Source organism: Chaetodon auriga, chromosome 20 (assembly GCF_051107435.1).
Source record: "Chaetodon auriga isolate fChaAug3 chromosome 20, fChaAug3.hap1, whole genome shotgun sequence".
Classification (NCBI taxonomy): Eukaryota; Metazoa; Chordata; class Actinopteri; order Chaetodontiformes; family Chaetodontidae; genus Chaetodon; species Chaetodon auriga.
In genome coordinates this window covers 2,245,001-2,272,910 of record NC_135093.1, presented here as the reverse complement: position 1 = coordinate 2,272,910, position 27,910 = coordinate 2,245,001, and the positions used below count along the sequence as shown (strand labels likewise).

At 45.5% G+C, this 27,910-nt stretch overlaps 1 protein-coding gene across 4 annotated transcripts in view; it reads right to left on the bottom strand.

The window, feature by feature from the left end:
• The window catches only part of grid1b (glutamate receptor, ionotropic, delta 1b), a 410,627-nt gene that overhangs the window by 26,537 nt on the left and 356,180 nt on the right, over positions 1 to 27,910 (bottom strand). For all 4 annotated transcript variants that reach the window (XM_076759895.1, XM_076759896.1, XM_076759897.1 and 1 more), the window contains 6 exons: positions 24,379 to 24,498; positions 10,088 to 10,189; positions 8,159 to 8,281; positions 7,613 to 7,687; positions 7,153 to 7,495; positions 4,605 to 4,743 (listed from right to left, as the gene is read on the bottom strand). In XM_076759895.1, the coding sequence (XP_076616010.1) occupies positions 4,605 to 4,743; positions 7,153 to 7,495; positions 7,613 to 7,687; positions 8,159 to 8,281; positions 10,088 to 10,189; positions 24,379 to 24,498 (902 nt within the window). The remainder of the gene's footprint in view (positions 1 to 4,604; positions 4,744 to 7,152; positions 7,496 to 7,612; positions 7,688 to 8,158; positions 8,282 to 10,087; positions 10,190 to 24,378; positions 24,499 to 27,910) is intronic.

Here is a 27,910-nt window from a genome sequence, read left to right as displayed (position 1 = left end):
ACCGACCTCCCAACACATCAACGGATGAACCCAGAGCTTCACTTTTCTTCATCGCTGCTCCAGCGCTGAGGAAGACGCATGAAAGGAAAACAAAGCAGAGTACAGTTTGCTCTGTGTATGCTTTGTTCCTCACAAATGTTTGATTCAGTCCTGAAGCAAAGACTTGAAAGCCTTGAAACTGCCTTTTCTTTTCCCTGCGATGTTTCTGGATGCTCTCGGAGCTGAAATATGGTTGTTTGTTTGTTCTGATGTTTGTTTGGCTCGTGAGAAGAAATCTTGAGCAGTATTTAATCTTCAGTGCAGCAACGCAGACGTGTTGTTTTATCACAGCCTCACGCTTCCAATCAGCTGATCATCTGATTGGCTCTGAATGAGCACCTTCACTTCAGACTGTGTCCAATCATGAATGCTGAGTGGCGTTCACAGTCGCTCTGTACATGTGAGCGTCTGCCACATGCTGTACATGTAAATGAAGCTGGTGTCCACTAAACAAACGTCCTCAGAGGCCCGTTTGAGTCTCGTTGGGTCTTTGAACGTGAATCTAAGCTTCGTGTGATCCCGCCGGTCACACGGCAGCGATGATGGTCGAATCCTGAGATGAAAAGATGGTTTGGACTTTGATGTTCGAGTGAAATGCACAACAACAAAGAAATGCTACTTTTGATCTTCAGCCTCCAGTGCAAGAACTCATCAGCGCTGTTGACCCCACTTAAACCTCTTCAGGACCCTGACGTCAGATCACATCAGGATCTGTGGGAACAAGGACCTTCACACACACGACTGAAGAATCCATCGCTTAAAGCTTCCATGGTTTGTTTTTAGAGAAAGCTTCCGTTCACCGGCGTCCTGAACACCTTTAAAGTCGCTAACGAGAGCTTTTCAGACGGAGGACATGTCCCAGTCTGGAGCTTGAATCGGGGATGTGGACTGAACGTAGACTCACCTCATAGACCAAAGAATAAGGACAAAAGACACGATGTGGCGTTCGTTGCAGCTCCCTGAGATCTATGGTGAACGTGTTTGTCCAAACTTTGTCCGATCGAGTGAAGGATCGCGATGATGTCTTCAGTTCGGGGACGGCAGATTTATGATGGAAATACGCGAGTCGGCACACGTAGAAACAAAAGGCCGAGGACGGTGCAGCGTGTCACAGTGTCTGATGGTACTCAAACAGGCCAGCGGTCAAATTTCTCTCCACTTTCTGTCTGAACACGTCGTAACTGAAAAAAGTTGCATTATGGGAATTGTAGGCTCTGTGTTGTTGGAGTTGAAGGCAACAACGGGAACTAAAAGTCCAAACATTCAGTGGATTCAAGTGAAGCTCAGTCACCATATTGGATTTTAGGACTCTTGTGTCACAGCGTGGTGAATGTAGACTTCATTAAGTCCCTGCTTGTCATTAAAAACAGATCCAGACGTGAAGACATTTTTATTTCTAATAGTCGTGCTTCAGTGGTTTCTAAATGAACCAGCAGTTGGAAACTTAATGTGGCAGCAGCTGAATGTTGATCTAAACGATGGCGTCGCTCGTTAGGATCAAACTCCAGCACGCAGATCTGTTCGAGATCTGTCAACCCTCCTGATCTGAGCGCAGTTTAAAGGTGATGTGAGCATCGATCTGAGGACAAAGACTGAATCTGTTCATCATGCAAACAGCTGATGGACCAGGCAGCAGGCAAAAACCTCGACAAACCCTTCTTGTTTTCCTGGTTGCTACGTAATGAAATTATGGCTTTGTACCCTCTGAAACACAGCCGGTGTTTAGCTCTGCGTGTCTGGGACTTTAAATTACAGTCCGCCATGATTCATGTCTGAGTTCAGCTGGTTCACCGTAATGAAAGCTGCTGATTAGACGTCGGTGCAAAGTTTATTCTCTCCTGCTAAACTTTTCAACGAGGTTATCAGAGTCGAACTGCAGCTCAGGGAGGGAAAGGAAATTCAGGCTGCTCGTTTTTCTCTTTTTTGGACTCTTCAGAAAACCTCTTCTGGGGAGTTTGTGCTAAACTGAATCCGTTAGCGTTGATGGATTAGAGTTCTTCACTCGTAGACCTGAACCCGAGGACCAGACCCGACCCAGCACCCGTACACGTTTCATACGTTCAATCTGACTACTGTCCCGGTGAGGACCATGGGTGAAGTGTCATGGAGGCAGAGGAGAAGGCAGCTAACGTTAGCTCAGACGCAGAGTTTGGCTCTAACAGCTTTTAAATTAACTTTGCTGATAGAAATCAGTTCAGTCTTCAAATAATGGACTTCAGAGTCCAGTTTTTGGACCCATGCAGACCTGTAGGATGGATGCTCCCGCCTGTGGTTTAGACAGGTGTGAAGATAAAGTTGTAGGAACATGAGTTTGTTGTATTTTATCTGTTATTCTTCAGTGGCTTTTGAGTTTTATCCTCCATCCTGTTTTTCATTCATTTTCTCTGTTTTTATGTTCATTCTGTCTTTTTTATATGAAGCCGTTTGAGCTGCATGTGTCGCAAAGGTGCTATACAAAGATGTCATTATTTCCACTGTGCAGCGTTTCAGAGTCGCCGCCCACAGTATTTGAAGCTGTCCGCGGGTTTCTTCTGCATACAGAAGCACTGCCGGATGTGAACCTGCCATCAGCAGCAGGTGCTTGGTGCTAACAGAGAAGCTAAACTGTTGACAGCCATTAGCAGCAGGCTCAGATGTGACTGTTACGGTTTAAGCTGAACGAGTTAGCGCCGCGTCTGTTTGCACCTGAGGCCACGAAGCTGTGAAACCGAGCGACTGTGGTTCAACAAAAACAACAAAATGAGGAAGGAGTTTTGGCTTTCGTGGCTCATTTCTCTCCTCATCCTCATCATCGTCGTCGTCGTCCTGCCTCAGCTGCCTCTGAAGAAAATCTGCTATAATTGTAAATTTAAAGCCAGCCATTTTTCTTGCACAAACTGAATTAAACATCCAGCACCTGAAAAAGTCCAGGACATGCAAACCTGATCGATCTCACACAGTCAGCGGTCGCTGATGCGTCACTTGAACTTTCCACACTTTAAGCCCATTTTGCTGAGAATAAACACTTTTACAGCTGTGAATGCAGGACTTTCACTTGCAGTGGAGTATTCACAGTGTGTATTAGTACTTTCACAGAGGAAAAGGGTCTGAAAACTTCCACTGCCAAATTGTATGAAGCCGCACATGATATGAAAATCATGTCTGAACTTTGGAACAACTTTTCTCTACTTTCCTCGCAGCATCTGCAGAGTTTGAAAATACACCACCGCTTCCCACGAAACGAGCGTTGAGGTCACGGCGTTCTTGACTACCAACACGAGGGTTAAAGAGTGGAGAGCTCAGACAAGAGACTTTGTGCTTTTCCGCTGCATTAAACACTTGAACTCGGACTCTGTGGTGTCGTGTCTTTATGGAGAAATATTCTGCTGAGAGCTTTTTTTAGCTAAACTGTCAACCCTCTAAATTCATAACGAGATCAGCTCCACTTGTGCTTCTTCACGCCGTCCACTCCTGTAGCTGTTAAATGAGATGGTTTCAGCGTCTCTCTCCTCGTGGCAAAGCGTTGATTTGAGTGATCATCTGTTTACGTCCCTCCTTTAGATTAACAATCAGCCAAACGTGTGAAGCTCCCGAGGCTGAATGAGTAATTAACGGTGTGCTGCTGTGGAGAGGCAGCCATGTTGAGTCGAGTCAGTCGTCTTGCTGAAAGACGAGACATCGCTCAGCTGCTTCTGAGCTTTCTGTGGACAGAAGACAACACGTCCTCTGCGAATGAACTGCACAGAGAGCCCGGTGAGCCAATCAGAGAGCTGTGCAGTGAGTGTCATCAGCGAGGATGCTGTCGTCAGTCCCCACAGCTGTCAAGCTAGCATGTTAGCATTGGGAGGTTTCAGCTGCTCTTTCTCTGCCGTCGCTGGAGCTTAAGCAGCGTATCTTCCTCGGCTTGTGGAAAACTCCGGTGTGGACATTTTCTTATCAGAACAATTGATCATTAATTGTCTGGATCTGAGGAGAATTTAAACCAGACCAACTTAACTTTGGCACAATTTCTGTGGAGCTTTAAAGAACAATTTGACATTTTGGGACAGTTGAAACTGTATTTTCTTGCCAAGAGTAAAATGAAAAGATTTGGACCACTCTCATGTCAGGAGATGGTTAGCCTAGCTTAGCATGAAGACTGGCACCTGGCACTAACACCTATGAACACGTGAGGCTCGCTAATCAACATGTCGAGTCTCGTTTAATCGGTGGGTTGTGTGTTAGCCTCTGCTTCCTGTTTATGCTAAGCTAATCACACCCAGTAACACTGATTTCACTTGAACACATTGTGCTGTTTAACTGGAGGATATTTATGTGTTTTTTAAGCTGCTGAATCACATTTACAGCCTCAGTGATCTGGTTTCACAGCTGCACTGAGGAGTCTGTAAAAACCTGAAGAGCATAAACTTCATTGAGCCGGACTCGACTCTGCGACCTCTGAGACCATAAAGACTAAATGAACGTCCATCAGTCCGGCTGATGAAGACTGAGCTGCAGAGGGCGAGTCCCAGGAGACGCCCGCTCATTATTTACTGTCTGATCGTCACCGATCCAACAAAGCTGCCGTGTGTGTGTGTGAACCTTACCTTATAGCGTGGTCCATGCGTGACACGGTGAGGTACGCTGCCAGGTTGGCGGTGTACGACGAACACACGATGAGCGTGAAGAGCCACCAGCTGCCCATGACGATCCTGAGCGCCACCGAGCCGACCACGCCATCCCCACCTACACACACACACACACACACACACACACACACACACACACACACACACACACAGCTGTGACATCAACGCCTGCCTCTCCAACACGTTTACATGTAGTCAAACCGTGTTGTTGCTACGTGTTGAGGGTCTGGTTTCAGATCACACAGGTGTTAATGACACACACTGAGGGGATCAGACCTGCGACCTCTCAGGTAAAGGGGGCTCTGAGGGACCAGGAGACCACCTGCCTCCTGACTCAAACAGCAGGTGAAAGAGGTGCTTCATCACAGCGAGCTGAGCGGCTGCAGCTAATCACAACCTGTTAGGCCTAAAAGGTTTCCCAGGCAACCTGCCAGACCATAATAGATGCAGCTGGGTGCCTCTGCTGGGAAAGTGTGTGTGTGTGCTGGACGATGGTTGTCAAAATGTGCGAAGATCCACTTGTGCACACACACGTGTTTGTGGACGCGGACGAGGACGTGGACAGGTGTGTCTGCACGTGCTCCTGGACTCATTAGAGGTTCAGACCTTCACCGTGAGGACAATAAGGACGCCTCTGAAAAAGTTTTGGAAAGTAATGACGCTGAAAAACAACAAGGACATTCTGGAACGTGAGGACGGTTTGGGGAAATTTCTCAGTCACAGTCTTCATCAACTGTTGTCTTTACATGAGACATCTCATCAGTCTGCTGACGATGTGGACGGTCCTGCAGAGGACCAACAGACGCACAGATACCTGAAGGACACAGGACAGGGTCTGGAAAGTGGTGTTTTTAGAGGACACTCAGAGTGGAGACAGACACTCTGCTGTAACGTCCAAATCTGCAAGTTCAATGTGCAGAAAGTCGGAACATTTTCCTGAACATCATTCGTGAAGTGAGGACACTTCTGGACGATGAAGAGAATTTAAAAAGTGAAAAAACTTTTTCGGAAAGTGAGGACATTTTGAGTAAAGAGGACGTTTCCTCATCAACCGTTTTCATGTTATTTTTGCAGAAAATTGTTGAGGACATTTTAAAAAGTCGGGACATTTTGAAGGACATTGTGTAAAAGTGAATATATTGAAAACAGAGGACGGGACACTTTAGAAAAGTGTCCTTCTGATCTGATCTTCAGCTTTTCAAACACTCGACTGAGGTGTGAATGAGGCTTTGGGAGAAGGTTGAGGTTTAGTGTCCACAGTGAAGGTCCTCACGAGTAGGAGGACGTGTGTGTGTGTGTGCGTGAGCTGCTGAAGCCGCCATCGCCGCTCACAGAGAAAGCTGCGTTCATTGTTTGACGGTGACGTTTCCTGGAGCTCTGTCTCACTAATCTACGTCTCCCCTTCATTCATTTAATCACTTTAAAGTTTTATGCTCTTGTTTCTGCCTCTCTGCTAAATATTTCAGACGCTACAAATCCTCCTGTGATTATTGTTTCCCTCTTCTGTTGCTGTGTAATCCGTGTAACAGCTCTAAATTAAAACCCCCCCAAATCAAACTGAAATCCGTCTTTACAAGGCAGATAATCTTCCTTTCGCTGCGATTGATTTCAGCCGAGCAGCTGAGCTGAGAGGATGTTTGAGTTTTGTATCCAGAGCGAATCCCAGTGGGTGAGCAGGAAACCAGCTCGGTGTCCCAGCAGCATCATGGGACAGAGGACTCAGACCTGAACCAGGACACAAACTTCAGGTTCCAGGAGTTCAGTCTGAAGACCTAAAGCTTCTGTATCTTCAGTCCAACAGACGCAGAGCGTTTGTGTCCGTCTGATGAACGGAAAGTAAACATGAAGACATGGTGGCAGATTCAGAGGCCACTGAGACCAAACAAACTACAAGTATGGGAGCAAAAGACGAATAAAGGATTAAAAGAGCCACATTTAGCTGAACTGTGGTCGTGTTTTAATATTCTCTTTCTGAGTTCTTCTGTTAGTGAACAGTTTCAGAGATGAAAAACTCATGAAAAACAGAGTTACTGCAGGATCAAACCTGCGACCCTGAACCACAGCAGCATTAAAGGCTTTGTGGCACTGTGACTATTCAGTGAACTACTGTAGCTGGACAGCTAACGGTTAGCCAGCCAGCTACATGCTAGCTCCAGCCATCATGGTCACAGCAGCTCTCTGAACAAGCTAACCTCCAACAGAGGAGCTCCAATAAGACTGGAAGGTAATACACAGCTAGTAAGCCTCGTTAGCTTCCTCCATCTTGGACTCTCGGGCTGTTGGAGGTCAAAGTTCACCAAAGATGAACTTCATGCAGAGATTTGAATTTTTCTTTGCCTCCTCGAGCCAATTCACTTGAAATGTACTGATCATCATTTGCACATTCGGCTTCAAAGCCTTGAAGGTGAAGTTAAAGTAGTAAACAGAGACAGTTCGAGTGATGAAGACGTCGGTGAGAGCTGGGACTCAGTCACACTCTGTGTTTCATCACCATCACTTCTCTCACCTTGATGTACGAACGCTCCGTAAACGATCCAGATGGCGCTGTGCAGAGTGCCCGACCCCATGCCGTTGGTGGGCTGGCCTGGCGGTGCATTCTGGGTAGAGGAGGAGCGCAGCGCCTGCAGCCTGTTGAGCAGGAAGATGAGCACTCCCACCACGGGGATGGCGGCGGCGATACAGGCCCAGACGGCGAGGTCAAAGGGGGCAAACAGAGAGAAGATATTGATCTTCTCCTCGGGTTTCCGCAGCAGGATGCCGACGCTGTAGTCCAGGTAACGCTTGCTGAAGTCGACCACGTTCTCCCTCTCAGGTGTGATGGTGATGGCTGACACCGCCAGGTCGGCTCTCTGCAGAGGACGCAGCACAAATCTTAAATAGTCGCCACCAGCTGCATTTGGAGTTTTCATTTAAACACAGACGCTCAGCTCAAGTTCATTTGAGCGAACAGTGACTTCCTGTTTTACCTTGTTAATGAGGTCACCTATCATGCCGTTCCACGAGCCGTTGGGAAGCTGAGATCCATATTTACTGTCTGCCACCTGGAGGAGAGATCAATAAAGTTTATGTCACATTTACAGCCTGAAAGCAACGTTCAGAGGTCAGAGGCTGAAGCTCAGGAGGAAATAAAATGAAAGCTGTGGAAGAGGTGACGACAGAGAGGGAGCTGATTGGCTGGGGGAGCACTGGGAGGAGGGCGGGCCAACGAGGCTCAAGCAGGGTCACAACATCAACACATATGATGGCACAGAGAGTAAAAGCCTTCAGGAATCAGCCAACATGTCGAGCTGTGATAAACACACAGGAGCGTCTCAGCACTTCTGCACTGAGCTCATCTTTGACTTCTTAAACCAGCTGAAACAAAGTCTGTGATATTCGACCAAAAGCAACATCTCAGACAGCAGCTGAGCGATCGGCTGCTGCTGCCGTTTGATCTGCAGCTGAACTCGGTGGTTTGTTCCTTCTCTCAGTCTTTCTTCTGAAGTCTGACACTCGATGACTCCTGAACTCACCTGATAGATCTCATATTTGAAGCCCAGGATCTTGGCGAGGGCGTCCAGGACGTCGATGGAGAAGCCTTTGTACCTCTTGGGCTGCCCCAGGATGTTCTCTGCCACCATGACAAAGGGGTCCTCCTGCAGACAGAGAGGTGGGGTGGGGGGGTTAGCGAGGATAAAAGCCTCAGCAGTGAGAAAAAGCACTTTACTGCAGAGAGCGACGAAGTTTCTTCAACCTTTGAGAGGAAAACGTGCCGCAGCAGTAATGAGTTTAGTTTCATGCAAAGAATATTAATAATGGGCTCCACTGAGAGGCCCGAGCACGAGATTATATGTTTAATATAAGAGCTTCACAGTTCTTCTACTATATAAATGAATCCATGAGGCCATTTAACACCAGAGGCATTCATTCCACTGACGACTGAAGCAGCTGCATTCAGTTTACTCATCACGATAAGAATGTGCAGCTTCGGGGTTTCTCTTCTTCATGGGTTAATATCTGATGTGTGGGGGGGGGTATGTTCTGTTTGTGGAATTAAAGTGAATAACTCGATGGTCGGGGTTCATGGAAGATGGAGCTATCTGAGGAGAGGTCCGCCTCCTACGGTCAGCAGACGAGGGCTGAGAGAACACGAGCTGAATCAAAGATCTGCTTGTCTTTTAGTTAATTTCCTTTTGAAAAGAGTGAAAGAAAAGTAGTTTCTATTATCGGTCCAAAGGTCCAAAGTTCCTGTGCAGAGAGACCTGCACAGGTGATGTGAGTCTGGCTGCTGCAGGAGCCACAGCGCCGTGTCGGGGTTGGTAGCTGGCAGCTCAGGGCTGGAAGAGGAGCAGCTGCAGGGGATCAACCGCAGGGTGAAGGTATTAGTCGTGCTTGGTTAGACCTGCGTCTCGGCGGCGCTGCGCCAGCACAGGAGGAAGCTCTGCTGCTGTGGTGGGATCAGCTGTTTGTATCTCTTAAACTAATCACAGAGTCCGGAGGCGCTGCTTAAGCCAAGGTGCTGGATTGATGCTCCCTCAAAGATAAAAACAGCGTCGAAACTTTTGGGCGGAGAAACACGAGTGGGCGAGAGGAGGCGAAGCAGACGAATCGCCACGAGTGAGAAAAGCTCCCAGAACAAACTGAGCTGCACAAAGTCGGTTTTCTTTATTGACTGAGGGATTTTTCTGTGGATTCACTGAAGTGTATTTTGTGCTGTGGAGCGCTGGATTATTTTTATCAAGAACTGAACTCGTGTTTAAGTGAAGCAAACATCACAGAGTTTATTTTCTCTCGTGGAGTCTTAAGACTTTCACAGACTGACACACAAGCAATCACTTCAAACGCTGCTGCTCTGACCGTCAGCTTCCAGCTTTATTTCTTCTTTTTTTTGTTTACAGAAGCTCGATGCAGAGTTGTGAAGTTTTGTGAATTTCAGTTGGAATGTGCTCGTAGCTTCTCTCAGGTTTTACTGACTGTATCTGACACAGAGGGAATCACTACGGTGGCCATTTTAGGACAAATCAACCTGAGCTTGTCAGTTCAGCTCTGCACAGTCCGACTCTACTTTCAGCGGCACTCAGATACGTTTAGCTAAATGCTAAAGTTAGCATGCTAACTACAGTACAACAAGTGAACACGGATGTAAATATTGGATGTTAGCATGCTGATATTTATCCTTTAGCATGTAAATATACAAAAATGTCTGCCTTTCAGCTCAGTTTGTAATATTATAACATGCACCTTACAAAATGCACCTTTCTGTACAGTTTATCAGTTTCTATACATGCATATGTGTCTGTTTTTCAGAATGTATTAGTGGGAACAAAAGTTCCTTTGGGATGAATTAGGACTTCTTGTCCTTCACGTCCTTCCTTCTCGTTTCACTGACACTACAGCTCGTAATCTAACTTGTGAATGTGTGAACTTGATCATCATGTAAATGTCTGACATGAGTCTCTTACCAGTAACGTGACCACCTTGACCGTCACTCCCTGCATGCCGTTCTCTATCCGGCTCTCCTTCAGGCTGCCGTTCAGCCCGTGAACCGAGTCCCACGTAGCGAGCTGCAGAAAAACACAAAGACGAGGCAGAATGTGAACACGGCGAGTTCAGCACGGAGGCGTCAGCGACACGAGACGCACTTTGAGTGATTTCATTTGTTTGTGAGTCAGAGGTCCTCAGAGAGACAAGGAGGAGTGAACACAACACACACGGCAGCCGTCAATTAAGCAAATGCTCGGCAGCTCACAGGCGGCAATTTCACAATTTATTCACCGTCTCACTCGATTTCATGTTTCTGAGTACCTGCTGCAAATTAGGCCGAGATGAGAGGAGCGCAGTGAATAAGGCAGAAAAAATGAAGAGATGTCTGTGAAACATGCCAGCGACCCACTCCAGCATGTTTTCATTCAGCGCGTTTTCAGCCACACACAAAAGGAACTGACCTAATTAGAAAAAAAAAAACTACTGTCCTCTGCAACAAAGGCCCAAACATCCCTCTGAGGACATGAGGCCAAAGCTCTGTGACTGCATCTGCTTCATGCAGACGCTGTGTGTGTGTGTGTGTGTGTGTGTGTTAGAGAACAGGTAATGTTCCATATATGCAGCACAAAGTCCTCACAACAAAACACTGTGAACCTTTTCTCAGGTAAAAGGTTCACGAGTCCCTTCACAGTCGTTCGTGTCAGTGTCTGCCAACAGCTGTCAAACACCAACAAAAACAACGGTAATATAAAAAAGAAACTTTCGTACTGATAAGAATGAAATAATTCACGGTGAGTCACAAACATGAGCTGCTAAGTGATCCTGAGTTCAGAGTATTTTTAGATTTCTGATTTACCCTCTTACAGTAGTTTCAGTGTTAGCAGCTTCAGAGATTGTTGTAAAGATGTTTCAGGATAAACTGTTTAACTAATTTAAACTAATGAAGTTCCCATCAGCCTCAGCTGTTTAGTGCTAATTAGCAAATTAAGATAAATTAAGATGGTGACATGGTAAACATTATAGTTGCTAAAGCCTGATGTTAGCGTTTAGCTCCAAACTCCACTGTACCATAGCAGCAGTCTGTCACCGCGAACGCCACGTCTGAGTTCAAGTTGTCCTGCTCTCAGACTTCAGCAGGCGACTAAATCAAACCACACAAATCTTATTTCAGTGTGAAGACGCAGCGTTTCTCACTGGTCACGTGACTGTCTGGGTGTGTTTGTGTGCTGATGCGACACCTGATGTCAGACCTAGAACCAGCTTTTCATTTTAGAAGTACTGTCAGCAGCTCACTGTGGGAAATAAAACAAAGTTCTGAACATTAAAAGTTGTCTGAACACAAGCAGCCGAACAGGAAATTTGTCTCAATTTGGACCGAAATCAGAAACTCATCAGCAACAAGACAACAAACCTGAGCAGACGTCTGACGCCAGATTTGGATGCTTCACAGTTTCTGAGTCCTGGTGCTGCAGGAACATTTGCGTCAGCAGCAGCAGGGACGGGAGCTCGTTACCAAAGCTCCGTCACAGCAGGCTGCATTTTCCACTTTGATTTTTAGTGGCTTGTTTTTGTCACCGGGTCATTTTGGCATTACAGCTTATGTGTCTACGTTACATAATAGCAGCGTTCGTGCCGGGCTCTGCGTGTGTGCGGCGTTTTGATAAAGAGCGTCCCGCTCAGTGTGGAGACACACAAACATAAAACAGTCTTATTCCCTGTTCTGTTTGCTGTTGATGTGTCTGTTCAAACATGAGCTGGAGCTGCTGTTTGATGCTGAAGTGAGTCAGTTCACACACACACACAGTTTATTGATTAGGTGGGCTGCCGATGGTTAAACGGGCTCCAGACGTTGCAGGTCTGTGTACCATTAATCCACGCAGCATCGGTTGAGTGTTTGCACACACGGAGGGCTTCACATGAGGAAACCTGACATTAACGGCATGTGAAGCCTCGACTCATTGTCTGCTTTGATTTTGCATAATTAAACTAATCAGTTCACAGACAGTTTCATGCATCAACGTAAAAAGATGAAAAAGAATCAAAGCAATAAAAACGGGTCACTGATGATAAAAGTGATCAACCTCGCTCTGACAAACGTTAGCTGACAGTTAATGTGAACACGCCGTGTAATCTCTGACAGAGTGTCTTCATTAGTGTCGTTCAGCTAAACATGCTGTCTGCTTCTCTACAGTCTGCGGGGCTGTAAACAGCCTGCCAGGGTCATACAATAACACATCACCAACACGGCTGGGACGCCTGAAACAAATCGCTCTGCTAATGCTCTGCTAATGATGATGCTGCTGTTAGATAGAACACAGTGGAGTGTGTGTATTAAGCTGTGGTGGCAGCACAACATCTCTGATAATTGCACGCTGTCGCTAGATTCGCCTGTATTGATCAGAAAAAATCCACATAAATAACAAAATTGAAGTTCATGTGGAATCAGTGGAATCAGGGTCCTGCTCTGTGTTTAACACCCATCAGTGCTGCAGCCCACATAGTTAACACTGGGTGAAGCAGTGCAGCTGGGGACAGACTGGGAGTGCTGGGTGCTGAACCCTGCAGGCATCCTGGTTCTGAAGGCAAACTCTCACAAAAATTAACAACTGTATGAGAAAATATCAGGTTCTTGAACAATGAGGAGATTTTTAAAACAAAAGCTGCTTTTCATCACAGCAGTGACAGTGAAAAACTCTGCTGTCGCATGCTAATATTAGCATGAGACACTTAGCCTTTTAGCATGTTAGCTAGAGCCTGACGGATGAACTGGCAGTGTCACCTTTAGGAAAAGATCATGGTTTGAGTTCAAATGAGCAGAATTACCGACGTGACGTGACTTCATAATAATCACGACGGCCACTAGAGGTCGCTGCCGAACAATAAACATAAATATAGGTCATAGTAACCTACTTGCACGACCTATATGGCTGTTTTTGTGGAGAGGGCGGGCTGGGTTTGGATGTTGGCGGTGGGAAGTCATTTCTTGTAATCTGTGTATCGCAAAACCACAAATTTGTGTCAAAGGTCTGCATCGCGTATCCTCAGACCCTCCAAACAAACAGGAACAGAAGAAGAACAGCGAAGCATCAAGGAGGAGGCGTTGAGCGAGCTGAGGATGATGGAGAGGCAGTGAGAACGAGGGTGAATGGAGATGAGAGAAGGAGGCGGAGGACAGAAAAAGACAGAAAGAGGGAGCGCTTGTTTAATAATCAGGGAGCTATTCTCAGCACTGCTGTCCTTTCAATGATCTCAATCCCTCGTTTTTCTTCATGTGTGCGAGATGGCCTTCATCAACGCACACACACAGATAAATTAGCTCTTTCTTCTGGCTCACATGAACTGATGAACCATCAGAATGGCGACTGGATCAACCAAGAGGAGAGAAGAAGAAGAACATAATGTAGTAAGACTGAAACTGTTGTACCCGGCAGGGATGAACCTCTGTTTCTGTTCCCTCTGGATCTGCAACGAGGCTTCAGAGTGACGGGAAAACACCGCAGAGTCGGAGGAGTTTCAGCTGTCTGGAGGGCAGAAATGGGACTTTACAGTTTTCAGGATGCCTTCAGTGTCCCCGGCCACACTGTTAATGAATAATAAAAGATAAGACTGTTGTGGAAATAAAATCGTGCTCTTGAAGTCTGACTCATGTTCGGTGGCTCCCTCAATGTGACACCAAGGCAACATTTTGGGCTTTGGAGACTCTAAATTGCACCAAATCTGAACTTCATAATAACAAGTCTAATTTCCTTTCAAAGCAGTTTGGTGACATTTGAATAAAACAACATTTTCAGAGCATACTTCTTCTTCTCTCCAGTCACTCCTGTTTCCTGAAGGGGAATTTGAAGACTTTTGCCTTTTATGGCCCCTTAAATGGATTAAAAGTGAAAAAACTGGCATGAAGACACACACTGCTTACTGTGATGTCCTGATGTTGGCAGACAGGAAGCGTCTCAGTGAAGAGTTTGTCATCGACGCACCGATTGGATCAAAGCTTTTTACTGCACTTCAACAACTAAACTTCCCTCTGAAGAAATAATAAAGTCAACCTGTTTTGCTCCAAAGAGGCCGAGCTTCACGTCACCGTGAGCAGACCACCTATTATTCCTGACAATTATTAGATTATTAATACTAGAAATAGGTTTTCCAGAATGCCACACAGTCCCAGGGGTGTTGCCAGTCTCTCTAACTGCAGCTCATTTTGCTGACTTACGGCGGCCATGTTGCTCTGCGCCGTGCGAGGAGCTGGTAATGAGGAAGAGGAGACAACAAAAATAGGACAAAGGAAATGCTGACAGACGTTTGGTGTTTCATTACAGGATCAGCAAACAATCAACACGTGCCGCTTCTTTTGATCCGATCATCAGTGTTTATCATCCTCTCTGTGTTTCTATTCTAACTTTTAATAAGCAGATTTGTTCAGAGAAAGCTCATGACTCTTTTTAATAACTTCACCTTTCTTTTAGCATGAAGAACAGCGTCTTATTTACAATGACGGCCTGCATACACAGAATGAATGAGGTGATTCTGACAGTCACACATTGATCCTTTTCCAAACGTATGCCTCTGTAATGAATAGCACAAACCTTTTTTAACAGCTTTTCCTGGTCCTGAATTGCATGATTCATCCTTCCTGAGCTTTCTGGCATTTGTACAAGTGACAGGACTTGGCTCGGGGCCACGGAGCCAAACGTCTACATATTTGTCAAAAAGGAACACGCTCAGGCCGAACAGAAGCTGCACACCTTTATTCAAACACCAAAACCTCCAGGACCTTAACTGAGACTGAAACCAGGAGAGCTCAGGTTGGACCCTGAACCCTCATGGCTCCAAAACCAGGGAGGAACTGAAGCACCAGGACAGCACAGAACAATGAAGGTAGACTTGGTTTATAGTACAGTTGAGTTGAATTAGCATTTTGTGCCAAACACCTCTGGTGCATCCAGCCGCCCTCTGTAGCTCCACAGGCTCTGCAGAGATGTGAACTTCTCTGTAAGACCGAAGCGTCGTCTGCTGGACTCAGACAAGGCACGACGTGACGGCTGCTTTTCATTCACCTGAAGTCTGCAGCCTCTCTGAATGTGCCACCTGCCATGCAAGGACTGGGCCATGAATACGCTCTACACTTCACCCAGTCTTCCACGAGCGCTGCTTCATCACAATGACACATTCTTCTCTTTCTGCTCGTCTTCACTTTACACAATGTCCTGTTCCATTGGCTGACAGAGCTATAGGAGCTGAGCAGAAGCTTAGCAGTTAGCTTAGCTCTTTCAAGTAGACTCTCCTTAGAAAGGAAATACTCCGAACTCTGTGAAAATAACATGTCTTCAGATCAACACATGCTCAGACACGCAGGAATCACGGAATCGGAAGGAGAAAGTGTTCCATCATCGAGCCTCCTGGAGACGAACTGCTCCTGTGCTGCCGAACTGTGATGCAAATACATTTTGGAGGAAACTTATTTGCTGCTGGATGATGTTCAGTGACAGCAATTTTCCAGCCCATGAAGTGCCACATTTTGACACCACACAGGAGTCGCAGGGAGGAGGTCGGGGTGGAGGGCGGACGTACGAAGTGCAGCAGCATTTCACTCCTTAGTGTTTCTGCTTTTGCCCTCATTCATCTTCAAAAATACAACATCTTACCGGTGTTTGATTACTGGTAAATTAAAAGTAATATTTCCCTGATTTAAAAAAAAAAAGAAAAAACTTTCTTGTTTTTTAGATTCATGCTAATTAAACACGTTGGATAAAGGTCATAGTTTGGTTACACATACAGATATAACAAACAGATGTGGATATAAGAACATGTAGACACTTCTTGTCTTGTACTTGCAGCCATGCTAGCAGCTCAGTGAGGCTGTACCTGGGTGCTAAACGCTGACATCAGTGCACTGACGTGTTGATGGTGAGTAGCTTTGTTTACCGTGTGAATCACCTGAGATTAACAGGTACGTGACCTGACGGTGACACTGGAGGCAACATGTGCAAATACACGTCAGTCCATGTAATAGCTGTTGAGATGTCTGAGGCTGTAAACTGGCAGCATATAAATGTCATTTCTAGGAAACACGTTGTCAGAGGTCCTCAGTGAGGCTGCAGCATTGTTCATTTTGACGTTCGCGCTCCAGTCGCTCATGTTTCCACTTAAAGACGTCAGTTTAAAACAGACCACCTGCTGAAGTGAAGCTGAAACCAAATCAGTGTAAACTCAAGAGTCATGAATAAAGATGCTGATGAAGGCTCTGATCCGATCTGGAGCTCCTCTCCTCGCTGCTCTCACGTCCGTCCGTACGTCCTGCCCTCCTCCCAGCGGAGGTCAAACATGGCGGATAAATCTCTACCTCGCTCAAAGCGCCGCTGCTCATGCATTATTCCTGTCCTCCCTGCTTCTTTCCCTTTTCCTCAAATGTCAGGCCTCTTTCCTCCCTCCTGTCATCCAAAAGGCTATGCTGGCTGTATTTCTGTAACTCATCCTCCCGTGGACAACAGAGCGAAATGCCAGCGACAGACTTCTTTTTTATTTCTTCACCTTCACCTCCTCCACACCCTTTTCTTGGATTAGTGATTTAAATTACTTTGGAGGGTGTGTGTCACAGTGCTGAGCCCTCATCACTTGGCTGTTAACGCAGTGTGTTTATATATACGTCCCACTGATGGACTGTCAGTCAGAGAGAGTCGGCGGTGACGAACTCGTCTTTCTGCTGATGGAGTCTGATCCTGGTCCACGTGTACACGGCTTGTGGTATTTTTTAAAAGGTAGATTTCTCTCTGTCTTTTGGTCTTTCGTTCTGTTTTAAGTAAAATGAGGACGAGGCATGAGCTTCTGTGGGTCAAAACCAAAAAAACTGCATCTCACACATCATGTTTCATATATATGTGGCGTCCTAATCTTTACAGTAATTAGGTCAACTGTCAAATACATGCAGTGGAGTGAAATCTGCTATCTAGTTGAATAGAAGTATAAAGTAACATTTAATGGAAATACTCAAGTAAAAGTACCTCAAAATGGTACTTAGATACATCACTCACACACACACACACACACACACACACACACACACACACAGACAGTAGGGTCACAGTCACATGTGTATCCACCCACAAACACTCCTCATCAGACACACTGCGGCGTCTCCGCGTCACCACGCTGCTGTCTTACAGTTTCGTTCTCTGATGCATTTTGCTGTTATGAAACCTCTTTGATGTTTCTAATCTACACAAAGCTGCGCTCTCCGGGGCCTTTTCAAAGAAAAACACTACGCCAATATGAATGGCAATTAGTGTGTGTGTGTGTGTGCATGCGCGTGCATGCGTGTTTGCCAGCTTTTGATTTCTACCTTTTTTGTTCATCTAAAGGACGATCCGTGGGTGTTAGATAATTAGCACCGCTGCAGGGACCCCGCAGAGCCCTGCTTCATATTCAACCTTCACCGGATTACAAAACTTAACAAAACCTGTTTTTCCATCATTTTAATTCAGTTTGGGACGTTAACTCTCACAAACACATCAGAGTAAGTGTAAGACGCACCAACCCTCCCGAAAAACATGTTGAAGTTGGTCATTTTGGTCCAAAGCAGAACAGTCCTTCTGATCCGATGGTGTGAGACCATCATGGACGCCACAGTCCTCTTTTTGTTGGGTTGTTTGGGACTGCGACCCGAAGCAGGTGGTAAACTCAAGTAAAAATAGAACCAGCAGGGTCCAGACCATCCAGGGTCAAAGGTGAAGGTGTCTTCGGGCTTCCTTCATTAGCCTCATGGAGCCTTCTGCCTGGACGTTGCTGGTTCAGCACTAACTGGGCCAGGCTGTGTCAGCTGGGTCCAGACCAGCTCCAGTTCCAGGCGTCAGGGCGCTCTGGTTCCTGCATGTTGTAACCCGACCGCTCATCTTAGATGCTCCATGACCTTTGGTCCTGGGGGACTTCATTGTTGAGGACTGTTTGATCCGATTCCCTCCTTTGAGACGTGTTATCTTCTTCTTCTACAGCAAGTTGTTTTCTTCTGACAAAATGATTGAAACCAGTTACAAGGATGAATGTGAGCAAACGTTGGGTTCCTGCTCTCAGACAGTTTTCAGTCCTTCAGTTTAAAACACCACACTGATCTTCAGGTGCTCTGAGTCCTTCTGGATTTCTTCTGCATTTCAATTTTCATTATTATTACGAATGTGTTCTGTCTGCTGACCGCTGCTTCGTGTTCATCTTGATTCCAGAGTTGGATAAACTTTGTTTAAGTCAGCGTTTATCACAGGAGCACATCACTGGGCATGTGGTGCCTCTGTGAGATGCACAAATGATGGATATATGATTTATGGTTTTATATCCGGTCCCTTCTGAAATCCGAACACTGCATCTGTTTTTCATAATTCTGTTTCATTACAGCTTTTTCATTTCAGTCCTGCAATTACAACCAAAGCTAATTTGATGTCTCTTTATGGGACGTGCAAGACCTCAGTGGTCGTTCATCACTGCCTACCGGAAAAAGAGATTCCATCTTTGAGGCTTTGGGGGGGGAGAAAAGGGAGAAAAATATCTATCTTGTTCCATGCATTATTCACAGAAATTAGCAAGCTTTGAGCTTTCAAAAGGCACAAATTGTTGTTAACAACTCCAAATTACCTCAGGGATTTGAAATTAGTACCGTCTGAGGCTCATTTTCATTCTCCAACATTTCTAATGGATTCATTTCAGAAGGGCCGGTAACAATGCATTCCCCATTATGGACAAATGGGTGGGTAATTTCGATCCTCAACAAAATAATTGCAAACCTCTTTAGCTCCTCTGAGGGAGAGGAGACTGACAGAGAGACAAAAGAGTCGACGGGGACAAAAAGACGAGGCAGACAGACAGGAGACGGGAAAATGGCAGCCTGGTCAGAGAAGATGTGAACGTGCATCACGTCGTCATTCTGTGGATCAATCGCCTTCATCAGGAGTCACAGAAATCTTAAATCTGACAAAGCAAGATTCTCACGACCACTTAGAAAAAGACGTTAAGTCATTATTCTTTAAAAGAATCCCACAAACACCATGTTTACATTCAGGGTGTAACAACAATAAATCCGCATTAGAAAACAGATAGTTCCAGTCCTTGACTGTGATTGGCTGACACACACACCTGTGACCTCATGACATCAGTATTCCTGCACCAAACAGACAGTTACCTCACAGCGTCTGCGGTCATGTTGTTTCTGATGGCAGACGGTGAAAAAGGTCAGAGTGGACAGAGGACGAGAAGTCGCCGGCTGAAGTCCGACTGTGTGCTCGCTTTAGATTCCTCCTGAGGTTCACACTCCTCCAGGTGCACATATGATTACAGATATTTACAGATTACAGATAGAGATTGTACGTTCAACCAGTGTTTCCTATCAGACGCTGACGTGTTGCAGGTTTAATTATCCTTAATTGCATCAAACCATCGACACAAACGCACCGATGGAGGACTGAGCTGACGGCTCGTTTGTTCAGTCATAATTAAAGAGTTCTGAACTTTGCTCATTTTGTTTGGTGACCTGTGAAGGACCACCTGCGGGACCCCTGAGAGTCCTCAGACCCTAGTTTGGAAACCACTGGAGCTAAATCAGGGCCCTATTAGACGTCGGAGGGGTTATCTGTCTTGCAGTCATCCCAGCGGCCGTCTTCCGTCTGATTAAAAACAGCAATTCGCCGACTCTCCCTCTGAGGATCGTGGGCGAGAGCATAATGTCTTCTGACACGTTCAGTCGCCGCCATGAATTGAAGAAGATGGGAAAAAAATACCCAAGGTTTTCTCTTTTTTTTGTCTTCCAGTGTTCGGTGGGAGGGCGATTTACCGACAACAAATTGCTGCGAAGATACATCAAAAGTCAATGAGATGAGAAAAGTGCGGACAGATAGATGGGATAACACACGGGGGAGGTCTGAAGGGGAGCAGCGCCGCGGCACAAGTTTCCAGGGAAAGAGGGAAATGACATTTCAATCTCTATCAGGTCTGATCTGGAGGTGGGAGGGGGGTGGTGTTTCATCTGGGTGGAAAATTTGCTTTGAGAAATGGCCCTGGGAGGAGAGAGGAGAGGCGTGGACAGCACAGAGATGGAGATGGAGATCGGGATAACACAAACACTGTAGGGGGGAAATGAATGGAGTGTGTGCGCCGTGAGAGCGAGCAGCTGATATCTCCCCACCAGGCAGACAACATTCACCTGAACGTCAGAAACTCCAGAAAACTTTCCTCACACAGCCTCATTTTTCTGTCCCCCAAACAGATTTAGACTGCCTGAAGAAACGAGGCGGCGTGAGACAAACAGGAAGCTGGCTGTTTAAGCGTTCTGGCTCCTCCAGACTCGGACAGCTCAGACAAACAGGTGGATGCATTTATTGAGCTCAGAACAGCATTTCAGGACAGATGGTCTCTTTTCTCCCTGTAATTAATTTTGTTTTCAAAGCAGACGTCTGTTCCCTTCTGCTTCAACATCAACTGACATCACCCACCGTCCCCGACGCCGGAGCCCCTCGAGTTAGCGTCCGACGTCCCCTCGTAACACAACGCTGACCGGGTGTCAGGCCCTCACGCACTTCACTTCTGAAGGTGACTTCAGCCTGAACGCTCGTGATTGTGAAGCACCTCGAGTGGCAAGACGAGAAAACTCAGCCTTTAATTCAGAGCCTCGCTGGCGTGTTCAGACAGAGAGCAAAGCCTCACATCATTTACTCTAGTTTGACCACGGGACCTTTTGTGTTTATTCACTCCAAACAGCCAGTTCAGCAGCTGTACGTTAGCGGTAAGCTAGCAGCTGTGGACAAACACTGGACCGTTTCAGGGTCTGTGTTTGTGTTCAGCTCAGCTTCTGTTAACTCTGTCATTTCCCTCCTCTCTCTCCTAAAGCTCAGAGATGAAGGCAAACGTCTCGCTCAAGCTGAAACACTTTCAGTTCAGGCGGCTGCTCTTTGAGTCAGTTCACTCCAGTTCAGGGTAATTTGTGCCTTTTGCAGTCGCGCTGCCTCTAAAATTGTCTTTTTGCGTCTGAACAACTTTTCAACTGCATTCATACGACACTTTTATCCAAACTGCTTTACAATTGGCCTCTCATTTATCCATTTACACACACATACACACACACACACACACACACACACAGACGACAGTGAGCTTCCATCCAAGTCACTGACAAAACTACCAGGAGCAGCAGGTCTGGCTCAAGGACACTTCAGCAGCAGGATCCGGTCTGAACCACCCCCCCCCCGTGATGAGTGGATCACCGTATCTTTGTGTATCTGATTAACTTTCAGATGACACGCACACACGCACAATAACCGGGTCATGCATCTTCTCTGAGTGTGGCTCACATTCAGGATATGATGTCGACGGTCTGCTCAGCCCAGAAGTGGGACGACGCTGCAGGACTCCGGGCTGTAACTCGGGCCTGGTTCATAAACGCTGACTGACTGTCGTGTGTTTTCACTGTGTGGACGCTGACATGCTTTAATCTCTGCTCAGTCACATTTAGATCCATGTTAGCGCGGTGTGTGTGTCAGCCTCTAAACTGTGCATCGTATGCTAATGATAAAACATCTTCGTGCTCAGTTGAGTGTATGTGAGAGGTCGTCATGTGTGTGACGGACATATATGCCTGTGATGAGTGGGGTGTGTGTGTGTGTGTGTGTGTGTGCGCGCTATGGGCCTGTGTTGTGTGGCCATTATGTAGCACAGGGGGACTCATAACTCACAATGAGAAGCCAGGTGATTAAAACTTCATTACTGCTGTGTGTGTGTGTGTGTGTGTGTGTGTGTGTGTGTGTGTGTGTGTGTGTGTGTCTGCTCTCATCTAAATTGTTATGTATGCTCGTAAAAATGAGTAAGAAAAAATCAAACGCAGAAGAAAACGTGTTTTTTGATAAAATGGTAAAAATCGAAAGCGGCTTCTTTTCAACACAAACACTGATTTGAGGAGACTCTCGGGCGAAGCCATCGGCTCCTCGATCCACAGAATCTTTCACTCAAACTGAGAAATAAATCACGTCCATCTGTAAACTGAGACTTCGTGTTCACAGAAATCTGCTTTTTCTTTGCTTGAACGTGAATCTTTCCGTTTCATTAGATTTGATCCGTCAGTGATTCATCCGTCCTTCCTCCACATTATTTTGTCTCTTCTTTCCTCCTTTTCCCTTTTCTTCTCTCTAAGCCTGAAGATAATTTCAAGGCTTTTTCATCCTCCTCTCTCATCTTTCCCTCATTTCTCTTCCTTTCCTTCCTTAACTTTTCTTCATTTATTTAGTTCAGTTTAATGTCAAGAAAAAGAAGAAAAATCACTCTTTCAAGAGCAGAAAGACACAAAGAGTCTGATTTGGATTTACTTACATCCTTTAGCCTCTTTGAACCTGTTTTTGTGCTAAGTTACATGATAAGTTGAAGAAGACGGCCTTGACAACATCATTATTCAGCATGTAAAACTGTGTGAAATGTTGAAATGAGTCTGATTGATTGAATCAGTGCAGCCGCTCGGTCACACAGAAGTGATGACAGTGATGACAACGCAGCACATCACTGCTGAGGTCAAGGTGATGCTCAAGCACTGACTGAACACACATCATTATGAGCTGTAAGACATCACATACGGCAGGTTCATCTCCACGAAGACGACTTAGAGCTCCTCCGCGTTCATTAAACCTCATCCCTCCTGTTAAATATTGATTGGTTTAATGGGAAGGGACGAGCGTCTGCAGTCCTAAACAGGGACGCTGTTAATCAAGGTTAACGTGACATAGTTAAACAACTTTTCAGTAATTGGAAAAATTAATGAGCTGAGAACTGTTGGAGCTCAGCGTTGCATAAACGACGACTGTCTTCATCCACAAAGGAAGACGCAGCGCTGTGATTCTGCTGTTCAACAACTACAGCTCCCATGAGGCATCGATGGCGGCTCATGTCACATGATGCTCTAACGCATCTCTGCCTTCATCAGTCTGAGCCTGTGAAGCAGAGGAAGCAACGCCGCAGTGTACAAATACTCCTGCATTCAGAGTATTACTGAAGACAAAAACACAAGCGTCAAAATGTACTTCAAGATTAAAGTTACTGACACTCACTCAGCTGATTTAAAAGTACTTTAAAACTGTACAGTACTTGAGTAAATGTACTCAGCTACGTTCCACCACTGCATCTCACAGTCAGGCTTCAGTACAGCCGACATGATGACTGATGACATCCAGCTGCATCCACAGCAACACTAACAGCCTTCAGCTGATCTACGGTGCAGGACAGAGTGTGTGTGTGTGTGTGTGTGTGTGTGTGTGTGTGTGTGTGTGTGTGTGTGTGTGTGTGCGTGTGTGTTTGGGGTGCTGAGGTCCGTACAAACAGGTTCATTTGTACTTTGCACAGTTCTAACGACATAAATACAGATTTGAAAGACAGTTAAAACAAATAAAAAGCAAAATCTTTCCAAATTTCGGGCACTTGTGTGCAGATGTGACTGTTTGACATGAATCTGGCTGTGAGAGCGCGTCTGTGTGTGTGTTAATGTCTGAGTGTTAGAGTGTGTTTTCATGTTTGACAGAGAGGCCGCACATGCAAATGAAGTTAGAGTACAAGTCAGTGAGAGACACTGTGTGTGTGTGTGTGTGTGTGTGTGTGTGTGACAGCCTAAAAGGGTGTGTATGAATGAGAACAAGCTGGCTCCATTTAAGATGTTTGTGTCGGGCTGATCTGCAGGCAGTTTTCAGTTCAGGAAGTTTCTTAAACATCTAAAAATATGATATAAACTCAGATGTTTGGTTACAGACCTCTGAACCACCAACAACTCTCATTATCTGACTCAGAACTGAATAACACGTTCGTATATTCAAAGAAAAGGCTCATGAAGTCGGGTTGTGCTGGCTCACTAACATCTGCTCGCTACCTATGTTAGCTAATATATGCTAACAACCCTTCTGCTGTATCAACTCCACATAATCACAACCAGCATGACTTAAACGCTCGTTCCTCGTCGGAAAAACTACAAACTGTAACATAAATGAAGCAAAGTGACTAACTGTAACTTTAGCGACCTTAGCTAGCTAGCTTAGCATCTACTGGCGTCTTCTATCAGGACACCACATCCCACATGTGCAAACTGCATTCTGTCCAACTCAGATCTGCAGAAAAAGGCCATCAGGAGAGAAATAAGGCTGGATAATGCAGCAGTGACAAACTGCAGATGTCAGCCTGCAGCTTTTTACAGCTGGACACGCGAAGGGGATGTCGCCTCCACACCTTCTCCTTCCAATGCTCTCGTTACAGTGAAACGCTGTGAACTCACCCTCTTGATGTCCTTGCCGAAGGTCTCGCTGAAGCTGGAGCCGAGGATCTCAAACTGGACGTGAGAGTTGGAGCCGCTGTCCTTAAAGTCCATCGTACCTGTCAGACCTGTGATGTTGCCCTGAAGCGAGAAGCAGAGAGACGGACGTCAAAGTCATCTGCCTGTCAGGATCTTTCTGCTGAAACGGTAAACTTTCCTGACTTTAATTACTGCAATAATAAATGTCAGAGTCTCCTTTGCCGTGACCTCTTACTTGTGTTTGACTCATTTCCTTGTTATGCTACAGTCCACACGCTCCGGTCCGAAGGAAAGAGCAGAATTTAACAGCTACTTTATGAAACTACATTTTATCATGTACCCATTGTAAAAGAGGCCTTGCCAGTATTGTTAACTTTAATGTTCAGGCAGATAAAATATAATGAAGTGACAGAGAGGCAGGGAGACAGTAAAGCAGAGAGGGACGGATGATGGGAGAAAGACATGGAGGACATATTAAGATGGGTCAAGAAGAGTAATGAAGGGGAAAACAGTGGAAGAGGAAGAGAGGGAGGAGGGATGAAGGTGGAGGGATGAATGAGATAAGGAAACCACAAAGAAAGAGCAGAAAGTGGCAGAAAAAGACAAACAGCTTCATCAAAGCGTTCTGCTGCGGTGACCTTTGAAACTCGCCGTATCTTTAATATCAGGTTGCATCCCATGATGCTTTGCGCGCTGCTAAACTGTGTGATGTTGATGACGGATCGACAATCCCAGCAGAGGCACGAAGCACATGAGAGCGCAGAAAGATCCCCCAGAAATCAGACCAAGAAAGAGCCAATGAATCAGGAGCTTATTAATGGACGCTCAGCTTTATTAATTCATGGTCAGTGATGTCTGCTCTCTGGCTCCCATGTTGATCAGCTGTCTCCATGCTTCGATGTGGAAAACAAACTGGCAAACAGTGTTTAGAGATGTATGAGACGTCAAATAAAACATCATTAGAGCCTGAGTGAACGAGCTGAACGCGGCTCGTGACTCCTGTTCCACTCAAAGGCCAGAGATGAAATGTTGCTGCGTGACTTCCATCAGTTCACGATGGGAAGCAAGACTGAATACACCCTTCACCGCAAGAAGGCAGGCTGAGTGTTCGCCTGTCAGCTGCAAAGGTCGCTGTCATTGTCACCTGGAGGAAAAGAATGTTTGATAATGTTTGCTTGCTCTAAAGTCGGCGATTCTTCCCGTCCTTCACCTCCTATTGGCTGTCTGTAGAATGGGGTAGTGTTTAGAGACATGACGGCAAAAATAAAACTGTCAAATGAAGTAATTACACCTATAATGGCCAATAAAACAGTCAATAAAATGCATTTCTTCTGAAGAGCAGACCTCTGAAATAGAGTGTTTAAGGCATATAAACATGCAGTTCTTAGTTCATGTTTAGTTTTTATATTAGCTGAACTGAGCAAACTGCTTCAGCTGTTGTTAAACCAAACCGCTAGCTAGCATGACGCAAACTGCCTTAGCGGTTAAACTGAACTGTTAGCGGCTACAAATGAAACTGTTTTAGCTCCTAAAAGGGACCATTAGCAAAATAACCCAAAATAAACCAAACTGTTCCACCTGATGACTTGAACAATGAAATAACATGAAACAAACTTGTTGCATTGTAGCGTTAGCATACCTAGCTTGAACCGCACTGTTTCAGCCGCTAAACATAGCTAACCAAACTGCTGTGTGTGTGTGTGTGTCTGTGTACTTAGCGTGTTTTGGAAAATATTAACATGCCTAAAATCTAAATTCAGGCCTTGAACAGTTTTGAATGCAATGAAACATAACAACATACAAGTTTAATATAGTTTTAGAGATCTGATGCTGCATTCAAATACTGTATTCCAAGTATCAGCACACAGAGGTTGGTACAGTTAGCTCCTTCACGGACAATTAAAGTTTCACATTAAGTCTGACAGCCCTGTTTACTGTCTCCATTAGCATTGTACAGTGAGTCAGACCGTTCAGGGTCGTGGAGGTATGATAGCAAAGGTCTCAGTTGTCCAGAAGCTGTCCTCTTTGAGTCATGTGTTTCATTAGCAGGTGGTGGTCGACAGCGGCCGGTAACAGCACACAGGTGGGCAAAAATCAACAGAGCTTTGCATTGTGAGTGTTGAGTTGCAGCACTTTTGGTGCGACGGGGCGTCTCTGGTAGCCTACTTTAATTTTGGTTGCCGACTCATTGCACACATTGGCATACCTGTACGAGAGGAGGGAGGAGGGTTACATGGTGTGATGCACTGAACAAAAAAAGACTCTGTTCCATCCATCTTTCACTCAGTCTTTGACTTCCTTCCTCTCACAAAACCATTTTCCATCTCATCAGCAAGGCAGTCAGAGATGGCGGCTGGCGGAAATGTTCAAGTTGAAGGAAAGAAATAAGTGAAAAAATGAAATAGCGCTGTCTCTTTGAGATGTGCTGATGGACTGTTTGCAGGAAAACAGCATCTATCAAATTCAGACCTGGTAAATGACGTTCTGACACTGAAGGGTTCAAAGTTAAGTAGGAACGTTTTTCGTAACTCGGCTCTTGTTGTAGTTTTGGCTTCACTCTTATTGATTACGATGCTGTTTCAGTCAGAGTTGCCACTGTGGAGGTGGTGACACATCTAAAAGCAGCTTTCCAGACAGCGTCTACTGGGATCAGACTGGTTTAAAAAAGGCACAAATGTTCATTCAAACCATTCATTGAACTTTTGGCCAAACAGGAGCAGCAAAAACAAACGTGTCTAATGTGAAGCTGCGTGGATCTGAAACTGTGAGCAGACAGAGAGCAGAAGTGATTAACTGGGATTCTGGGTAATTCTGTCGGCGTCATTAAAACACATACAGTCGTATCAAAGGTCGGCGTCCGTAAAGGTCTCACTGTTTCTCTGCGACAGGCACGCTGTGAGCAATGAGTGTTTACATATGAGTTTATCAAACAGAAGAAAGAAAGATGACTAACGAGCTCAGCGGTCGTTACCATGAGACACGTCAGAGAAATAAAGGGATGTTTTTAATAGAGCAGAGCTGCTCGTGCTCTGAGGGACTCATCAGTACGGCCGAGAAGCATCTTTCACCAATCAGACCACAGCTTGTGATTTCGACGCACATCAGGTTTCAACGACTTTTCTCCTTTCATGTTTCATCGGCTGCGTTTCATGTTTGATTTATCTTCCAGTAACAAAGAAGTTGTTTATTCTTTTATTTAATGTTGGTATAAATCTAATTGTGCTAATGTTCTCCTCCGTCTTCAAAGGTTTATTCAATTAAACCTTTAATAGAGAACAACACATACTCCACCATTTCAAGGTATATTAGATCAGACAGATTCCATAAAGCTCCTCTGATCAAGGCATCTGGGTAAGACAACAAACAATCCCACTCCAGCTGCTGATCACTTCAAAAGCAGTCAACTAAAATTAGCATGAGGAGACTTGAGATTATAGGTGAACTCTTTGATCAACTATTCCATATTTGAGCTGCGTTTCCAACAGAGATCTGATTACACACTGATCACAAATCA